The sequence below is a fragment of the Antrostomus carolinensis genome, unplaced genomic scaffold, assembly GCF_000700745.2.
Source record: "Antrostomus carolinensis isolate BGI_N321 unplaced genomic scaffold, ASM70074v2 scaffold558, whole genome shotgun sequence".
Lineage (NCBI taxonomy): Eukaryota > Metazoa > Chordata > Aves > Caprimulgiformes > Caprimulgidae > Antrostomus > Antrostomus carolinensis.
Window position 1 is genome coordinate 60332 of NW_010332226.1, and position 20238 is coordinate 80569.

Below are 20238 nucleotides of genomic sequence, written 5' to 3' on the forward strand. Positions count from 1 at the left end.
AGGAAGGCTCAGTAACTTGGAACAAAGCTGCATGCAGTGGAAGGGATGATGCAAGGATTATAGCCTAAATTAAAACTGAATTAAAGGAAATGTCCAAAATAGCTTTTTTCGTTTGTTTTGTTTTGTTTTGTCAGAGTTGTGCATTTCACAAATAAGCTATGATAAAACCTCCCTGTTTTTCATTACAATGCTGATGGAGTGAGCTGTAAACTAGAATGCCAGTGGAAGTGTGGGAAAGTGTATATTGGTCTCTTCTGGTGTCCATGACGTCGAGCATGGCTTCAAGACTTTAAAAGCAAGCAGACCACAAGGCTATTTCTGGGAAGGCTGGCAGACAGAGAAAATATGCGAAGGAGGTTCAAGAAGGATGATTCTTCAGTTTGCTTAGACATGAGAAAACTTGAGAAAATTAGTATGTATGGACCATGAAGTACAAATATAAATCTCTAGGAGCATCCAGGAGGTGGAGAGAGACATGGAGATGGGGGTTTCCACTGGTCTATGACAGATACCAAGTACTGAAGGCAGAGAAGAAGGAGAGATTAAGCCCTGAGGAAAAGCTGTCTGAGTCCAGCTCACTTGCTGGCTTTTTCCCTGAATATTCTTTCCATCATAGCTCTACACAGCACACCCTCCTACACAGACCAAACCGCTTAAGAGTAAGGGACATTAATAGTGAGACTTTATATTGTCTTCAGTACAAACTCAAGATGTGTAGGAATGGTGTAAGGTATGCATTTGGTTTCCCTGCTTCTGCAGAGAAATGGAGAAACAGCATGTGAAACTGAGGACAGTGGGATAAGGCCTGAGCTAATGTTTCCAAATTACAGTTCCAGTTATGGATTACAGATAATAACAATTTTCAAAGCCACAGGACACACAGCTCAGAAGCCTCCAGCTCAAGCTCTTGATTTTTTTAGCTATAGGGTAGTTCACAAAATATATTAAAAATCACACTCCCTACTCACTTTGTATCTAAGATGATATCACCTATGTCTAGTCAATCTACATTTAAAAAAAAAAATCTTTGAATGCAAGCATATTAAACATACATCTCTCTTCTATTGTGCCTTATGGAAAATAACAGCATGCTGGCACAGCTACAGTTTCAGTTGGAAGCTGCTGCTATTTTAGCTGTTCCACTTTCTGCTGCCCTGCATAAGCAGAACCAACAAGACATAAATTCTCTACCTCAGTTTTAATTTTTCACTCAAAGCATCTTTGTGACTGGAGCTTTCAGAATGACTTTATTGGTCCTCTGAATTCCAGCCTTAAACAGGAACTAAAATTGTATCTTATCTCTGAAGAAGAATTTCCATAAAAAATACAGATAACAGCTGATATCCAATCCCTGTGTAAGCTTCCCTTCCTGGTAAGCCTGCTATATCTCACTCCAGACTCAACCCAGATGGAAGCCAATATGTAGGCAGTGTGGATGAATATGAAGCATTGCACCTAAAGCTGTCAGGACAAAGCAGACATACACTGAGAAAAGCTAAACAAATTCTAAACAAAGTGTAAGATTAATGTTTGTATATGAAAGATTAGGTATACTTTGCAGAGCTTAGGTTTTATAAAGTGCTTTAATCATTTTATAAAGGCAGGAAATCTGATCACCCTCAAAGTATTTGAATGTGAACATAAATTCAAAGAAATCCCTAAAGAGAAGTCCCTGATTTTCCACTTTTGCATCTGTAAGTTGGATCCCAGTTCTGTAACTTCTGCCATATTTGATATAACCCCAGGAAATGCATTCTTAGCATTTCTTTCTCCAAAGAAGGAGAAATATTTTGAGAAGATGCAGCTAAGAGGGAAGAAGAGTCCACACTGAACAAAGATATAGTCTTCGAGAACCTCTTGGGACGCAAGAACCTCTTGAGTTCACAAAACCTTATTTCTCCTCTTCTTCCTCTCAGTTAGCTTTAAATATTGTTTCTGGAAGGCTACATTTAGCAGGCTGACTGCTACTCCATTGCACTTCCACTTCCTACAGTTAAATAAACACCATCTAAAACCTCATAAGACCTTCTGAAAGGCAAGAGGTGATATATGGTTGAGCTGGGTCCTTAGCTTCTTGGGGAAAAATCTCAGGGGCAGATAGAACAAGAGACTCATATTGGAAGTTGTCGTTTCTTGTTTTTGTGGTTATTTTGTGAAACCATGTTTTATAACAAGATCTTAACTTTTTGTTTTGCTAGAACTTTTCAATTAAAAATTCTTTTGCTTACAACTATAAAAAATATCTAAAATCACTAGTGCATTCACCTTTTCTGATGTAATGAAATTTAGTAAAGCAATTTTACAGACTATTTTTGTTTCTGCAACCCAATACAAATCTGAGAAACCCAGGAGCTAGTGGTTTGATCAGATTAGGGATTGATATTACCAACTGCCAGGACAAAAGGAAGCTCCTTTTCTGACAGACTTTGTTCAACATTCTTCTGGCAAGAGGCAGGGCATGGAGTGGCAATCAACAATGCTATATCTATATTATAGCAAGAGGAAAGTGAAGGAAGACCCATTTTGTTCCACCTATTCTTTCCCTCCTCTTTAATGTAGCAGCCTAGGTTCAGGAGAAAATAGTCAACCCTTAAAGCATGAATCCAGGTGGACTAGATTTTGATGCATGACTGCAGGTCAGGATCTTGTGGGTTTCCAGCTGATCTTTTCTCTATAGACAATGATGCAAACCTCCTTCATCCTTTGTGATGGCAGCTTGGGTATGAACAGGCAGTCACTATTATACTGGGAAAACGCTGACTTGCACTTACACAGAAGTCAAATGCAAAAAAAATGGGTAAAGTCCAAGTTCATTTTTACTCAATTTTGGATTTAAAAAAAAAAAAAAAAAAAAAAAAAAAGAGCATTGCAACTATTTGAAATGTTAAACTTCACAGTTCTAAACACCAGCATTATTGACCACCATTTCATTATATGAACATAAGATTATAAGAACAGGTATTGTCTTATATAATAAAATAATTATGTTCCAAGGGTACATTTGCTGGCATTCAGGCTATCTGTGATACAATGTAAATCAATAATACTATCAGGTGTGTAAATTTGCTACCTTGGCTTTTCTGTTGTCAAACAGTGGTTGTAAATGTTTTCCTTTTACTTTCAACTTCAGATTCATATCAGGCATTAATACGTCCTCTTCTGTTGCAGGTTTTGCATAAAGGCACAGTTACAAAACCATAAAAATAGCACACCTATCTGTTTTTGTTTTTCTTAACAGGTTTTCTAATTTTTAACTTTTCATCTCAGGGCTACCTTATCCACAGCTTAAAGCTCTCACACCAGCTTTACACTTTTTTTTATCCCTGTCTTTTTTGAATTAAACTGTATCAAATCATGGCATGCACAAACCTATTGCTTAGAAAAAAAGTTACAAAGATGAAATGTAAAACACTCTAGATGATGTTTCAGCATTCAATGCATGCAAGAATACAGTGAACTTGTTCAATCTTGCTATGAAAATAGGCAAAAAACCCCTCAGCAAGTGGGAAGCAATACTTGCACATGAGGCAAATTATGATTTCACACCCATGGCTCAAATTTGGAATAAAAAGGATATTCCCAAAATTCTTACACAGGTTTCCTGAATAAACACTCATGCTCATTAGTATAATTTGATAAGTGCTGTAGGTAACCATTTCTATTCCCTGTTTGAAAGTTTGGAAGCCAGACTGATATAGTTTCTGTCGATGGATCAGGTATACTTTATGCAGAGGTCTTAATAGAGGTCTGAAGCAATAGTGGCATCTGCTAATCCATACACCTACCCTAACCCTTTCTTACAAATAAGTATTTTCCTTCATTCTAGTGTTTTTCATTAGATCCCTATCATTTCAGATAGATACTTCCTCAGGCAGAAATATAAAATCTCTAACCAACATGCAGCAGTTGTCTGACCATTACATTGGGAGAGGGTGTGCGGTTTGACTCCTTGGCTTTTACAAGGTGGAATTCAGAGAGGAATAAAGAGAAAGGTGAAATGTTAAATGGTACAGAAGTAAATGCATTGAGTGTTACGAGTCCTTCATGTCTTCCTGGAGATGTTAACATCTGCTTCAGGCTTTTCTCAAACAATTTCTCTTTCTGAGACTTGCAGCAGCATCAACTGCTACCAATACTCTCAAAAGACAAGTGAAATAAGATAAAAGTATTTCCAGAATTCACATACAACTAGATAACAAAATCTAGGAATTGGATATTTTAAAGTCAAATTACTGTCGTAAAATTGAAATAGATGTTGGATCTCTCTGTTAGGAAAGTCTATTTTCTTCCCACTAAAGGAAGAAATAACAGAGAGAATTGTAGGGTGTGAGAAATTTTTGTCTTATCTTTGGCTGACAGGGCTGTTTCAATTTCTGTCCTGCAGAAGATTAAAGCATGTGCATAGAGAGAATGTGTGGACTTCAGCACAAAGAAGAGAATCTCAGCAGGTATGTGAATTGCCCGTAAAAGTTATTTTGTGTGCAAAGAAAAAGATTCTTCCTTTCAAATAGTAGAGAAACTTGGCTGAATATGTTCAGCTGGTTTCACTCCATTTCTTGCAATTCTGTCATCAGACCTGCCTCATGTAATACGTTTTCAACTCCACCTGTGAAGGCACTGAAAGGGTCTTCCATTTCTAAGGGCTCTAAAAGCGTACCTGTAGGTCATAAGTATCATGTATCTGTTTTCACTGTAAAACACACAAGACAGTGACTTGACTATAAGTGTCCAGGATGAGCTGTGGGGAGGTAGGGATATAATTATTTGTCATTTTGTATCATAAATAAACACAATTAGTACTCTACAAGGCCTGCTTTTATAGAAACGCATCTTTTGTCTTTGTAAAAGTAGAACTGTGATTTAAAGATAAATCTTCATGCACTGTGAAGGGCAGATAAAGGCTCTTTCAGAGGCATCAAATAATGAAGACAAAAATATTGTTCTTTCACATAGTATTTTCTCTCTTGTCAAAACAGGACTCAAAAATCACATGAAATTTAGCAAACTGTGACACTTAGAACACAGCATTCTGTAAAAGTCAAAATAATTCCTGTCTTGATATTTATACAGTTTTCATAATCACACTATCTAATAATTAAAGTATCACCCAATCTAGTTGTCACTGTAAACTGTGAACCCTTTCTGCTGCATATGGGCTGTGCAACAGAATAATCCTGAAAGGATTCCAGGGCTGTTCAAGACCAGTTCCACCAGAAACTTTTAAATTAGTTTTACATTCTCTTTATGATATTTTCTTCTTATCCAGTGTTTCTCCATTGATTTTATAAATTTCCTAAGAATTTTCTATCAAAGCAGATTTCTAGGAACAAAATGTGTTATGTATTGCTTCATGCTGTCAGTTTTAAATCTGAAGAACCTTAGAGAAAGGGTGGTGTGTTGGTGTAAAATATATATTCACTTTTTTAAAGCTTACAAAGTATGTCATCTATTATGTTTGTATAGGTATTATACATTGCTTATAATCAAAGACAACATGCTATGTTTCAGCTTTGATATAAAAGTTCCTTTGATATAAATTAAATTATACCAAAGTAATAAATTTTGTTATAAATTAAAATAAAAGGATGAAAGGCTAGTAACCATTAAGGATGATGGAGTCTGTTCTGTACCATAGATGACAGTGGGCACTTTGGTAATTGAGAAAGCAGTGAATAGAAGCCTAGATTTTCACACTATTTATTTATACCTTGCTACAGGTATTGTACAACCATATTATACAATCAGTCATAATGTTACATTTGTTGCCAATTTAATTAATTTAATTCTAAAAATAGTTTTACTGCAAAATTCCTCCTTATGTAAAGCAGGAGGACCAGTGTGCCAAGGACACATGAGGGTAAATGTATTCTAAAAACATACATTAGCTAAATCAACTTTTTATAACTAGAAGATATTAAATATTTATTTATTAACTTTCTGGAAGGCAGAATGTATATATATCACTAGCATAAAACATTTTCTGCTCTTGTTGTACACCTAGTGCTTTTAGCATTGATCTACTGTTTCTACATTATTAGAATGATGTTTTCCTACATGGTTGCAAATTAACAGACTGAAGTAACAAGCTATATAACCCACTGCATGAAAATTAAATTAATATAATTAAGCACTCCAAACATGAGCATATGAACAGGACTGATATTAGACTTACTTTTTTATTGATGTAATATGGGTCCATGTCTTCCAAGGGCTCAGACACCATTCCTGGAGGTATGTCACCATATATAAATGGAAGTGTTTTTCCTGCCTCCAAATCACTGTTTGGCTTTGGCCCATTTTCATCATCATTGTCTTTACGATCTTGTTTAGGATTCTTAGCTTTTTCTGCAGCAATGCGTTGTTCAATAGCTGCAAGAGACTCTCTAGTGAAGTATTGGAAGCTGTCTGGTCCTGGTGGTACAAGCACTGACTGCTCCATCTTTTCATCCTGCACATTTTAATTACCATTTATTCTTCTGCATAGGAAAATACTAAAAGAAAGCAAAAAATAAAATTCAAACAAACATGTTAAAATCACCAAGAAAGATATAACATCTATTTTTAGATCTTTTTGTTTATGCTATGTTGGAATGCTCAAATACACTATATTGAAAATTATGTAAAGAAAGATAAAATAAGCAGTTTAGTTGGAGATTTGACCTTTGTAAGAGACACTAGTGTAGTTCTTATGCTATTTATATGAACTGCAGTAATTTCTCAACTCTAGGACTGTAACAGACTATTACTTCAACTAAACAAAAGAATGATACTTAACAATCAGGTAACACTGATAATATTGATAACATTCCTCATAACACTTAATTGTCTTAAAATCACCTTACATTCCTCTGGAATCAATCAGGATTATATTGGTAACTATAAATAGCACAGTTCATCACAGCTAATGTAGAAATTTCCACTGAGTTCAGCAAGAGTATCAGAAAACAAGCACAGAAAACAATAGAATCAGTATTTCTATTAAACAAATAAAAATCAAGTCTGCATATTATAATGTAGTAAAGTAGTGGTTCCAAGTAACTTTTTGTACAGGTATTTATTCTAGATAACTATATTTCAGTTTAACTGTTAATATATATTTGGTTATTTATTCAATAGCTGTAACTGGATAATTCTCGAAGTATTCTAATATACATACCTATTTATATGTCGCAACTGAGAAAATAAAACCCATGGGGGAAAAAAAAGGTCCTGTTAAAAGTACGAATCTGGCATCTTTCATTCATGCTATGGAATAATTTTCTGATTATATCAGATGTACAGATGAAATGCATATTTGGCCACACAATGGCACATATATCCCTCATGCCTGAATATAGAGAGATATTTGCAGTCTCCACCATTGCTTAGGTCCTTGCGAAATGATCAGTCATCCTTTCAGGAGACTTAAGGGCCAATGCAGGTCAGTACTCATTGAAATAAGATAGAGATATAGAATGATGGAGAAGTAAGCATACAAGAGATGTTAGGGGGAAAACAAATTAAGACAAATGAAAAGGTGAAAAACAAAACCAGGAATTATGGAAAGAAACTGAAAAAGATGAGGAAAATAGAGAAAAAAATGGAAACGAGGAGACTGTAAATGAATGTAGAAAGTATTAGTGGAGAAAGTGAAAAGTATGAACAGGTAAAAATTGGAAGATTAGAAGTTTAGCAGGATAAAAATGCAAATATAAAAACAAATAAAAATAAAAAGGCAGGTGGAACATAATACTGGGAAAGGAGCAGGAAGGGAAGCAAATACAGATAGGGTTGAACTTTCTATTAAGGAAAAGTCTCTAAGGAGAGTAAGAAATTAGCTGAGAAATAAAGGGAGAAGGAAGAAAAACATAGCTGGGAAATGAAAAAGAAGGTCACTAAAATATATTAAGTAATAAATCCCAAATCCTCTAGATCATTGATGACAGGGTGAGCACAAACATCTTAATCACACATATGTATCAAGTAGTGGAATACAGCGGATAAAATAAAAAAGAAAGGTCAGAATGCTTATGGACTCTGAAACCCCAATTTTCTTGATTTCTCAGAACAATTTAAAGTAATATATTTCACTTGATGATAGAATCATCACCCACAATGAGAGGAATGACTTGTAAAGAATTGAGGTGGCAGATTTGTCACTGTAAAAATATGAAAGGGATCTAATCGCCTACCAAAACACAAAGTATTCACCCATGGAGAATGCAGACTCATGACAAAAATTGCTCTCTAAAGCTTTCCCTTCTTTCTGGTGTTGAAAGGAAATGGAATCATCCTGTTCTGTCTCCACTAGGGGGGAATAGGAAATAAGAAATTGTACCTCAACCAACAAAGATTTAAAATCTTCTCTTCCTCCACATAGAGAGCATCCATCAGACATCTCCCAGCTCTCCATTTCATGGTTCTGTTTACTTCTGGGAATAGATTCTTCAGTCTTTTAACTATTGAACAGTTATAAACTCACAGTTTGTACATTTTGACATTGTTTCTTAATGCTTATCCACACCTTGTGGATATTGGGAAAGGAGAAAAAACTACTAGCCACATCACTGACCTTGCTGATCCCCAAATTGATCCTGTAAGTGGCATCATAATTTGTGAAACAGATCTCATACTAAGAGAGAATGATAATATTCAAATATTATGGGAGCCACAGCTGTAGGTGGATACTACTTGTTCTGTGGGCTTCAGGGTGATACAGAGACTCAAGAGAGACAGTCAGGTTCTCTGCTCAGCTTATTTGGCAAAGGAAAGCACAAAGGCCTCTCTATTCCTCTGCTCTTCCTCTTCTCTCTCAGCATAGGTATAATCCTCATAGGCACCAGCAAATGAGGCTACACAGCCATGTCTGCTTTTCCTTCTCATCCTTCTTGTGAGATCCAGGAGGTTGGTGTTCCCCTTTCCCATTTTTCCTTTGAAAATTCCCTTAATTGTCCAAAAACCTCTCTGTACACAGCACTCGGTGCTCCCTGCCGTGGTGGCCAGTGAGGGAACAGCAAGCCAAAGGAGTCCTAGCACAGTGGGAAGAGGTACTGGATAGTAGCAAGGGCAATTTCATGTTTTGAAGAGGAAGGAAGTGGACATCCAGCAAGCAGTCAGCAAAGAAGAGCTCTGAAACCCTATGGTGCTCTATCAGGATCACGTTTTAGTTCAGCTGAGTGTCCCCAACTGGCATGCAGAACAAGGAGCTAAACCTGCAGGATTTGCCTAAAGGTGCACAGAAGCAAACTACTTCATAGTGGTTAGTTATGCTGCAAAAACATTTGATTCAGCTACTGTGTTTACATACTGAGTTTAAAACCATAAAATTCTATGGGCTTTTCTAATAATACTTGTAATTTTTTTTCTGTAGAAAGGAACTTTACACTATTTTTCAATAATTAATCCTAAAATGTTCACAGGTCTGACAAATGTACATGAAGCTAGGCAGACATACCTTCAGATGTATCTAAATCTAAGTAGGCCATACTTAAAATGTTTCAGAAGACTTTATGAAGATTAAATACCTTTTATCCTCTACTTAGCAGATTATATGATATTCCAGATACATCTTCCTTTTCTTCACGGATTTTCATGATTATAAGTCTTCAGAATTGCAAATGGAAGTCTTCAATACATTCAAAAATCAGTATCAAATACCTAACAGAATTCACTAGTCTTAATTCCAAGTCACTTTCATCTGTCATATCACAGTGGTTAACTGAAAGGTTTGTATTTCCTTTGTTATAGATGATAAATTTATTCTCACATATCTGTGTAAGGGATGGATAACAATTAATACCAGGCCAGCATACCAACTGACATCCTTCTGATTTCTGTCAAACAATTTACTAAATATTAATTGAGTAAGTACAGATTGATTACACCATCCAAATTTACTTTTTTTTTTTTTTTTTTTTTTTTTTTCCTTTTAGCATAGCACTGGTAATTCAACAGAAAAAAGAATATAGAAATACACAAAATATAGATTTCTTACTAAGTTCTTTCCTACTCTCCTTCTGGAGTCAATGAGTTTTTTTTTTTCCTTCTTCATCTACAATTGGATTTGAGTGACTTTCTTATAAGCAGTGTTATCAGTAGGCAAAACATTTCAAATTTTGGAAAAAAAGGTACTCTGAACATTTAAGAATAGAATATATTCATATATACTTTGTATTATACATTGTTGTAAACCAGATAACTCCAGAGCATACTCTGTGTGCATGGACCATGTGTAAATCACATGCAGAATAAGTCTGAAATTATTCAGCTGCATCCGTGTAATTGCACAATCCAGTTGATCTGCCCATGCATCCAGTCTGAAGCATCCAGAACTACACTGGATTAGCTATGCACACACTGACCATTGCGGCAATATACATGCAAATGGTTCAGCACTTCCCTGATGGATGTGATCTTCTGTACACCTTGTGCAGTTATAGATCATCTATACATACTTCAAGAAGAACTCAAGATGTCAAATATCCACAGAGTTTCTGCAAATATCTAGAGTCCTCAGATTTCACCTAAAGAAATTTTCTAGGCAAAATAAAAGGACATGTTGGCAAATAGATGGAGAGATAGTGCCTTATCTAACAACTATTCCAAACCAGTTGGACACTAGCCTTTGAAGAAGTCAATTAGACAATACATAACTCTCTGAAAAAGACAGGTTTGAACAAGAAGATTATATCTTAACCTGATAAGCATCTTGTTTACTGTCAGCATTCATGTTCTTCATGCCTTCATAACAAATAGTGACAGAAGTTTCTGGAGAGTTTGGTCAGGAGTACCTTAACATACATGTAGAACTATACAGTACTGCAAATACCCGAACTTTATCCAAATGCATAAATCTAAAACTGTAACATGCTTTGATGTCTGATGTTCTGTGACAACACCCATAAATTAAAATTTAGCTTCCATTTGCGACAGGAGATACTGAATGTTGAGATGTTGAAGTACCACAGGACCCTATGTGCAAGAAATGTAGGAATTTGATTGTAACAGACCAGTTTCAACTATGCTTCTGATACAACAGGTCTGGTCTAGCTTTATACTTGCACCTACATAAACACTTACATAAAGCCTCCCATGATCATCTTTATATCTAAATGCTGAAATCAAACCTGATCTCTAAAAATCAATCTTTTTCCTGCCTCTCCCTCCATCCTTCAAGTGCCAAAATTCCCAGCAATATAACTTCTAGTACTAGCCAGCATTTAATTTTACTCAATTAGCAGAGCAATATGATTAACTTAAAAAAGCTATTTTTTCAGATTTACCACATAGCAATGTGACATGTGCCATGTTTTCTAGAACATACTGCATAGATATTAAGTTTATTCTATGGTTAACACTGCAGGCGCTGAGTGATGTGAACATGTTTCTAGTGTACAGACATGGTGAGTAGACCAGAATGGTATTTTTGCTCTTCCATTGGCCTAGTCTTGTCACACATAGATAAACATGACAGAGACTATGCTCTAGAGAATAACTAGAGAATAATTCATGTTCTTTACTTTTGTAGGTAAAGCTTTGCACACACTGGAAGTAGTGGTGAATTAATACTTATGCCTCCTCTGCCCCACTTTTTTTTTTTCTTTTTTCTTTTCTTTTTTTTTTTTGCATTGTCCAATTTCTCAATTTGGTGAAAGGCCATTGAGACTAGATTTGTACACTACTATATGATACAATCTGAGATAGTGCAGCTCTGGTTTGCTGGATGTGAACATGCATCCAAGATGAAGTGGAAGGATGAGTGTGAGAATGAGTGTGAAAGATACATGAATCTTTCAACAAATACATTGCACATTCTTTTGTGCTGCTACTTGCAGAATTAATGACTCACAGGACTCCATTATATACATCACAAAATATGATTTGTTAAACTTAGTGATGTAAGAAATAAGTCATCTCTCGCTACTAATAGAAAATAAAAATGACACTAAATTGAATCATATATTAAGAAATTAGCAAATGAAACTGGACTGTTTTCACTGCCTGGTTCATCTCCCTTTGAATTTCAGGATGACACCCTTAAACATGTGTATACACTGCTGTTTCCTTGTACTTTCCAGCACTGTGAAACTGATTGCTTAAGGGAAAACTCAGGCAAGAGAATCCTGCTAGACTAAGCACAATTTAATCTTTGCCCTTTGCTTTGCCCTTGCCCTGTGACACACATTATGTTTTTGCTTTTGGCATAAACTAACAAATCAGTTCTATTAAAAATCATGCATCTTACTATTTTGAAAAGCATCAGAGTAGTAAACAGTAGCATTAATATTTTGACGTTCTCTGGACGCAATGATGTAACATTGGGAACTCCATTTTTCTAAAGAGACTAACTAGGTACTAGCAAGCTTATCAGTGATATGCCCGGGGAACGTCACTTGGCTGATTCAAGGCACAACTAACAGATCACAACTACTGCAAAATAAAGATAAATCAGTAAATGTACACGTAAACTCACAGAGACCAAATCTCTATGTTATATTACTTCTCATTGTTTACTGGCACAGCTTCTCTTTATTTTTGATTTATCAACTACTCATTAAGATTCTTGTCTTCAGAATACAAATTAAGTATTACATCAAAGCGTGGATTTGTGAGAGGAAAGGAAGGGAGGTGTAGCCAACTACTGCAGTTTTGGAAGTGAGGCCTCAGTTAAGGAGAAATCCCGGTTCCTTTTTTTCACAGAACTGAGCCTGTATCTGGCCTGTTTATTTTAGGGCTACTACAGGTAGCAAAGGTGGGTAGGATATCCAAAGCAATACACTTGGCAGGACAGAAATCAGATTAGAATATTGGGACTATGCAACTTTTTATGACTCCTTGTAGCTCATATATAAAATTAAATTTCATTCTCATAGAGAGCTTTCTAAGGGAAATATGCATCCTACCAGACCGATAATAGGATTCTCCTGTATCTTTTTTCGTTATCTTCTTGGTGTTCCATCTCAGCATGGATAATGCAGATTCAGGCAGAAGGACTTGCTTGCATTAGATTACTTGGACTTGGCTAACTGTATTTATTTAATGCATATTAATTTTAAATAAACTGTAGGTACATTAATACTGCAGATATCAGAATAGGGTACATACATATGAACGGAGACAGATATTTTCCATCAATCAGCAAAACTCTTAAGAGTACCATGGGCAACAGACCATTTGATATCTCTTTGCAGTGTTCTGCCATCACTATGCAGCAATGAAATCAAGATTAATGGGACAGAAAGAAAGCCCATAAGAAAACATGAATTTGTCATCTTAATGGTAAGTTTTCATTTGGGAAGGCAATCATGGCTCTAATCCTTGCTCCTAGAGCTATTTCTCTACCTACTAAATTCACTTGAGAAGAGCCAGTTGAAAATTGCTGGAGGTGCATTCATAGCTGAGAAGAAAGTTTAGGAATACCTACAGGAAAAGAGGGTTTAGTTCTAGTTTTCACTCCCAATTAATTTATACAATTCAGGAAGAAAATACAAGCCGCAGTTCTGAAAAATAAAATAAAATAAAACAAGTCAGCCTTCCCCAAACAAATTAACTAACCAAGTAAAACTCTCATGCTGGGAAAACAAAAATGCTCCCTATGAGCTACCTGTACTAGGAACCGTTGTCTGCTGCAGTCAAAGGAGACTTTTGTGTAGCTGCAGCTTTTTTTCCCTCCTAATACTTAGAGTCTCAGTCTTGTCCTTGTTTCTTGATTAGAGGAAATCAGAAAACGACATGAAGTGGACACAGCATATTATTAATCACTATTTGCATTATTGAGATTGCTATTCTCATTACATTTTTAAATTTAATTAATGTATCTCTAAACCAAAATATAGTTACTAGGCTTTACTTTAGATTAAAAATAAATAGCTTGCTTCTGCTTACTGCTTTGCTAGTTTAATTCCACTAACTGCAACAAAGTCATTTCTATTTTATAAAGCTGAAAAAACAAAATCAGTTTGGTTTTTTTTGTAGTTTCATAGGGGGAAAAAAAGTATTTTAATGGGATAAGTCACAATGCATCTGCATTACTACTCCATCTGAGTAAATAAATTTAACAGGCTACCAAGCTGAATGAATTCCATGCTTACTGTGTTCCTGCAGTGTATCTTGTGCAGCAAATGACTGCAGTGCAGAGTAGCAATCTTTCTGTGTTCTTTCATTTGATCAGAACAGGGACTCCTTCTGTTGGCAATCTATATTACTAATTCAAGATTAATTTTCTTAAGCAATGTCTGAAAGCACATTTTTAGTAAAAAAAATAAACAAAGCAAGGTAGGCTATGCAGTGGAAATTATATAATGTTACTGATTCATTTTACATTAAGGTAAACTTGAATCTAAGACAAGATTTAAGTTCTGGTTTTGGCCTATTGCCACACTTGGGAAACAAGAAATAAAAGCTGATGGAAAACAGATTGTTCCATACCCTGAAACGATGTCAACTTTTCAGAGCTAATAAACCTAAAGATTTCTCCATACTCAAAAAGTTACTGAATTATGACCCTTGTGGGTTGTTTAACCCCATTAACAGCATCTGGTATTCGCTATCTATCTCATGTGGTCAGTGTAAAGGCCAGAGGCCTAAAGACATAATGACAAAAATATTTACATTTTCAAAACCTTCTGACATTTCTAGTTACGTGAGTATTTTTCTTGCAAACAGAACAGTAAGCACTGATTTCACTCTTGAGGCTCCCCTAAGTCAAGGAAGCAGATTTAAGGATGACAAGAATATATTTAACACACAAGATAATGGGAAAAAATAAACTGTAATTAAGGAAAACAAAAGAATTGCTGGTTTGCAGGTAAAAGATGGGACTGCTATGAAGTGACAAAATCCCCAAAACTGGGGAAACAAAAGAATTTGTTTTTAAGGAAAACAAAAGAATTGCTGGTTTGCAGGCAAATGGTGGGACTGCAATGAAGTGACAAAATCCCCCAAACTGTAGAAATTTGTAGATACTTTTTACACTGCATGGGAAATCCAGACACCATAGAAAAGGTAGAAGAGTTGAGTTTCAGCTTTCTCTAATTAAATATTAGAAATAAGTTTTGATACTTTATCCCCTTGCTTTTACTCACTGTACACTCAAGGACATGCTTTTGCACAGTGCAGAGAGGAGGCACTAACAGCCCCACTGGTCTGTTTTAGAAGCAGGATATTATATGCTAAGTCAGTGCAGTGCAGCACCCAAAGTGAGGGATCCATGTCACAAATTGTCTTTGAAAGGAGGGAGTGCTCAAGGAATGGCAGATGCTCAAACCACAAACCCACTCTGCAGCCTAGGAAGCACTTTTGTCACTGCATGACTTCCGTGTAGCTATGTTCATCATTCCCTTCTGCAACCATGAGTGTATCTTAGGTTTTATGAGAAGCAACAAATACATGGGCTACATATGAATCAAGTGTTTGTCAAAATAATTTGTATGCTATATGCTAATGTCATGTAACATACGCCCGTAAACACATGGCATTTTTATTGCTATTTACGTGGGCAAGACAATGGGTCCTTTTTACTGGCCACTTCTGATCCTGCTAAGGCAACACATTTACATCCCTACATTTCCCTCTGCAGTTTTGTGATTCTGATCTCACAAATGAGCAACCATTTTTACCAGCAGTAAGAGGATTCTGCTATTTCTTAGTAGGCTGCTTCCAACATATTAATAATTTGCTAATAATATGTGAGAAATGACTTATTACTAGGAGATCAAAAATTTCTCTTTATAGTAGCATAATTAGTATCTGCTCTTGCAGATACAACTTTATTTAACCCCAAAACTTATTTTATATATACAGAGAGCTCTCAGAATTTCTTACAATTAATAAAAACAGTCACATCACTGCTGTAAAAAAAGTCTTCCAAAACACAGACCTGGTAAAAAATAAACAAGTGAACAACTCTCACTTAGTTCCTGATCAGTTTTGAACTGATTTTCAACAAAATTTGAATTAACAATGTTAGTCCAATGTAATTTTGGAAAGTTCTCATTAAGTGTACATTCATGAGGCCACCATGCCTCAATCTTGTGTCTAGGCACGACTATACATGACAGTAGTCTTGAGACCTGACAGTGCTCAAGCCCTGGTACCTTGTGCCCTAGAGGTAGTATAGTTGCACAGTTAATTTGCTCTATTGAATATTAGATAAAGTAATTTGCACTAACAGCCATGAATTATTGCTGCTAGTACTCAAACAAGCAAGCACATTATAACTATTTTCCATATTTCTGCTTCCTTTTGCAATTGAGGTGATGTACTCCTCAGAGGCTACATGTTGCTTTGATAAATCTCTCTGGCACACCTCCTAGGCATAGACCACCTTTCCTGCAAATGGCACCTATAGTTCAGCAGCATTCCTAAAATCCCAGCACCAGTGCATATTCCTACACTCATCGTGTCTTATCAGATTCATCCCAAAGCTTCACACTTCTGACACTGGTGTGCAGCTCACCACTCAGAAAAGCAGCAGCTGAAGCATATGATTCAGAAAAGCAGCATTTGAAGCAAGTGACACAGAAGCTTTGTAGAAGTTCTTAATACAATTATGTTTTACCCTGAAGAGAGTAAAAGAGAGAAAACCAAAAGTAAAAATACTAAAACACTCCTCTATTACTACTTCTCTGAATTTCCTAGTAACTCTTTGCTTTATCTTTGGTATTTGGTCTGAGTCATTTAAGCTATCTCTCACACAAGGCTTTTCTCAAAATAGTCAGAGAGAACCTCTTGCTTTTACTACTCCCAACTCCTGCATCAGGAGATCACATGATCATCCCCATCAGCTCATCAAAATCCATCCACCAATTTGCTCTTTAGTTACCATCCCACTTACGAGAATGAGTTTTCTTAGTCAGCTCCCATTTACAAATATGCCAGCTGTAATCCTGTGATTACATCTCAATTGTTTTAGTGAAGTGATGCCAAGACTAAGGCTAACGGTCAGATTTGCTTTCTGCTTGCACTGTTACCCTGTGGAGCAGCCTGGAAGCTGTCTGTGGTGTGACCCAACCAGCAAGTCCACAGAAAGAATTGTTAAAAATGAGTTAAATCTAGATGACATTAAAAGGTGTGTTGACTTCCTATGTGGATGGGTGACAGGATTATTTACCTGCCCTATCCACCCATATTGGCCCTTGCGATATTCCAGACAGCTGATGGTGATGCTGATGCTCTCAAGTATACATACAGAAATATAAAAAGGAAAGAAGCTTGAGATCTCCCACTTCTATAAATATAATTCAGTGTATATAAAATGTGCAGTTAAACTATGTTAATGAAGCTAATGAAGTAATAATTTTTTTAATAATTTTAAAGTTTTCTATCTTACATTCTACCTTTAACAGTAACTCATAGACTACAAGGTCTGTGTCATGTGAATCAGTTCATGTGGAACCACCTGTAAGATGACTCAAATAGGAGAAGAAACATGACTCAAATAGGAGAAGAACATAACTCAAATAGGAGAAGAAACATGATATAGTGAAGACCACAGCAAATAATGGCAGATCTGACTAACAACAAACCACATCTCACCTTTTCTGATAGGGAAATAACAGTTTATCCATTTTAAAGGATTTGTGATTGGTGATTAAAATACTTTCATCTATTCTTCTCATTCAAAACCACACATTTGTCTTTATAATGACTGAAACTACTCTTGCATTTGTGATTGGAACTGCTTATTGCTGTTCTAAATTGTAATTTTTACTGTTCTAATAGAGGTTAAAGTGTTAAAGAGGTTCTAATAGAGGTTAAAGAGGTTAAGGTTAAAGTGGAGTACTTTTTCTAAACAGTAATTTTTAGTTTATAGTAGTGAGTTATATTGTGTTCTAGTATTTTGGCATTGGGTGTCCAGGGTAATATCTCAAATAGTTTTAAGATAAATTATAAAAGTAGTCATTGTTGTTCCATAACACTTTACTCTGCTAATAGCAGACCCAGTGTGAAAGGTAGTTCCAGCACTGCTAGATGAGACAAAGCTTCAGCCACTCAAAGTCCCAGAGTCAGGTATCGATTTACAATACACCCAGCTGAGAAATAATGCAGGGAGGCATTCCTCAGCATGTCACTCTTCTTGTCTGATCAATGCATCTGAAGACAGGGCACCATTTCCCACCAGACTCAGAGCTGAATAATGTTTCTGCAGGCATCATATATACAATCTAGATGTAGTTGTATAAGCAAGCTTGCAGTGAGAAGCCACAGTAGGAAATTTCATTTTTTTAAAACAGTTTGTCAATGTACTTGAGAGAGGGCACAACAATGGAAATAAATGCAATACATAAAGATAAGAATATCCAGTTATAAAAAGGAAGTCTTTAGTATGTGAACAATGAACATCGTCAGAGAAGAGATCAATGCAATGTGTAGGTCATGGCTCTAAGGAATCGAAGGGCATTTAAGTCTGAGGGAAAAATGAACAATTAAGAAGCTTAGAAACTATTGTATTACATTGACTATGAAGTAAGGACAAATTGGAGACAATATTCATAAGTGAAAGACATCAAACAAATCTCTATTTGTTTTTGAGGAAAAAGCCTATGAGAAGCATACATACAGAAGAATTTTCATGATTTTGCAATTTTGAGTAGGATTTGGTTTGTTACACCTGTTAATCCAGTTTTCTACATTCATTAGTCTTAAAATTCTTGGTTTTCTCCATGATTTAAAATTGCATCAGGATGTATATTTGTAATGTAACAGATGATCTCTCGATTCTATTGAAGCTGCTCTCAAAACATGATATTGACTTCATTCATGCACATAAGTTTTATTACCCAATTGATATATTTGATATATCAATTATTCTGATACATCAAATATTCAAATATTCTGATTTGTGATAAGTAATTTCAACTCAAACTCTTTTGCCTTACCTTAAAGGAGAGGCACATTAACCTTGAGGAATACTTCTCTTTAGTTTTCTTTTACATATTGAAATTTTACCAGCTGACTTTCATATGTGCTAAAAAGATGCAGTCTCTTTTTCTGAGCATATTTTGATATTTCAGTGCTGCAGGACTAATGCATAAAAATATGATTGATATATTTGGATTAATAAATTAATAAAAGTACTATTTCAAATCAGATTAAAAATTACTTATTAAAAAATTAATAGAGTGTTTTTAAATTCATTACTACCGAGGACTTCTTTTGTCACAGTGCAAATTATTTCTCATATGTTAAGCTGTAGGATGGCAAAATGCTTTTCACATTATGACACATAATGTCATACAACATACAATGTCATTGGAAAAAAAATTGCTATAAAACAGTTATTCACAAAGTGTGAAGGGTTGAGGATGGGGAGAGGGATTTAACCTGAGGAAAGTAATAAAAAAATTATTAACATGTAATCAAAATTTTTGCTCTCCCTTTCTCTCTTCTTGCTCAAACTTTTTTCCCCAATGAAATCTTTCCACCTTTCTGGGAAGCCCATGAGGGACTTGAACTTAATATTGTCCTTACCTAAACTGGTCCTAGGGAGTGAAATACAAGTGTTCTTGCTCCCTCCCTCGATATCCACTCCAGCCTTCCCAGACAGCTGGGCTTGCTGGAAGCTCAGTACTATAAGGGCAGTGTTTTGGGCTCGATAGGATCAGGGCTGGGTTTTCAGGTATGTGGTTGTGAAGTTAGGCTTTCTGCTGGCTTGGTGATGAGGGAGTTCTTGGGTGAACCACAGTTTGGCCGCAGAAGCTTGGAGCAAGCCAGCAAGCAGGGAGAGGGGAATGTATAAAAAGTATTCCAAAACCAAAACCAGTCAAGACCAAAACTGTTACCACTGTAAAAGACAGTTAAAGATAGATGAGAATGTAGAGCAAGAGGCATTTTTTTCAGTGAGAACACAATGACCTGATACATAACAGATGGCCAAAGCATAAGACTGTGAATAGGCACCTTACACAGCCTGTCCCCTTAGAGACTGTGTCCCCTAAGAAGAAAGGACCTCAGTGAAAATGTGTGATATATATATATAAAATCTAAAGATGGCTGTTTTGAAATATGAGTACATAGATTCATCAGCAGCAATAGGAAATTTTAAGAATTCTGTTTAATTTTACTATCTGTTTTTCTCAGGTTACATCTATACTGTATCTGACAGTGCACAGTCAAAACAGCATTCTGCCACAAGCTGCTACTGAGGCAATATGAACCTGTCCACCTTGCCTGTTAAGGAAGTCTTTCTGGATTTGGGAGGCAGGTTGCTTGCAAATCTCTAAGTTTGCAGCAGCAGATGTCTGAGCTTTTCCAGGAAGC

The 20238-nt window shown here is 35.9% G+C and overlaps 1 protein-coding gene across 13 annotated transcripts in view; it reads right to left on the minus strand.

Annotated features, from left to right (window-relative positions):
- Nucleotides 1-6439, minus strand: part of LOC104529198 (sodium channel protein type 1 subunit alpha) — a 64353-nt gene extending 57914 nt beyond the window's left edge. For all 13 annotated transcript variants that reach the window (XM_010173427.2, XM_010173424.2, XM_029086333.1 and 10 more), the window contains exon 1: nt 6173-6439. In XM_010173427.2, the coding sequence (XP_010171729.1) occupies nt 6173-6439 (267 nt within the window). The remainder of the gene's footprint in view (nt 1-6172) is intronic.
- Between the last annotated feature and the right edge of the window lie 13799 nt (nt 6440-20238).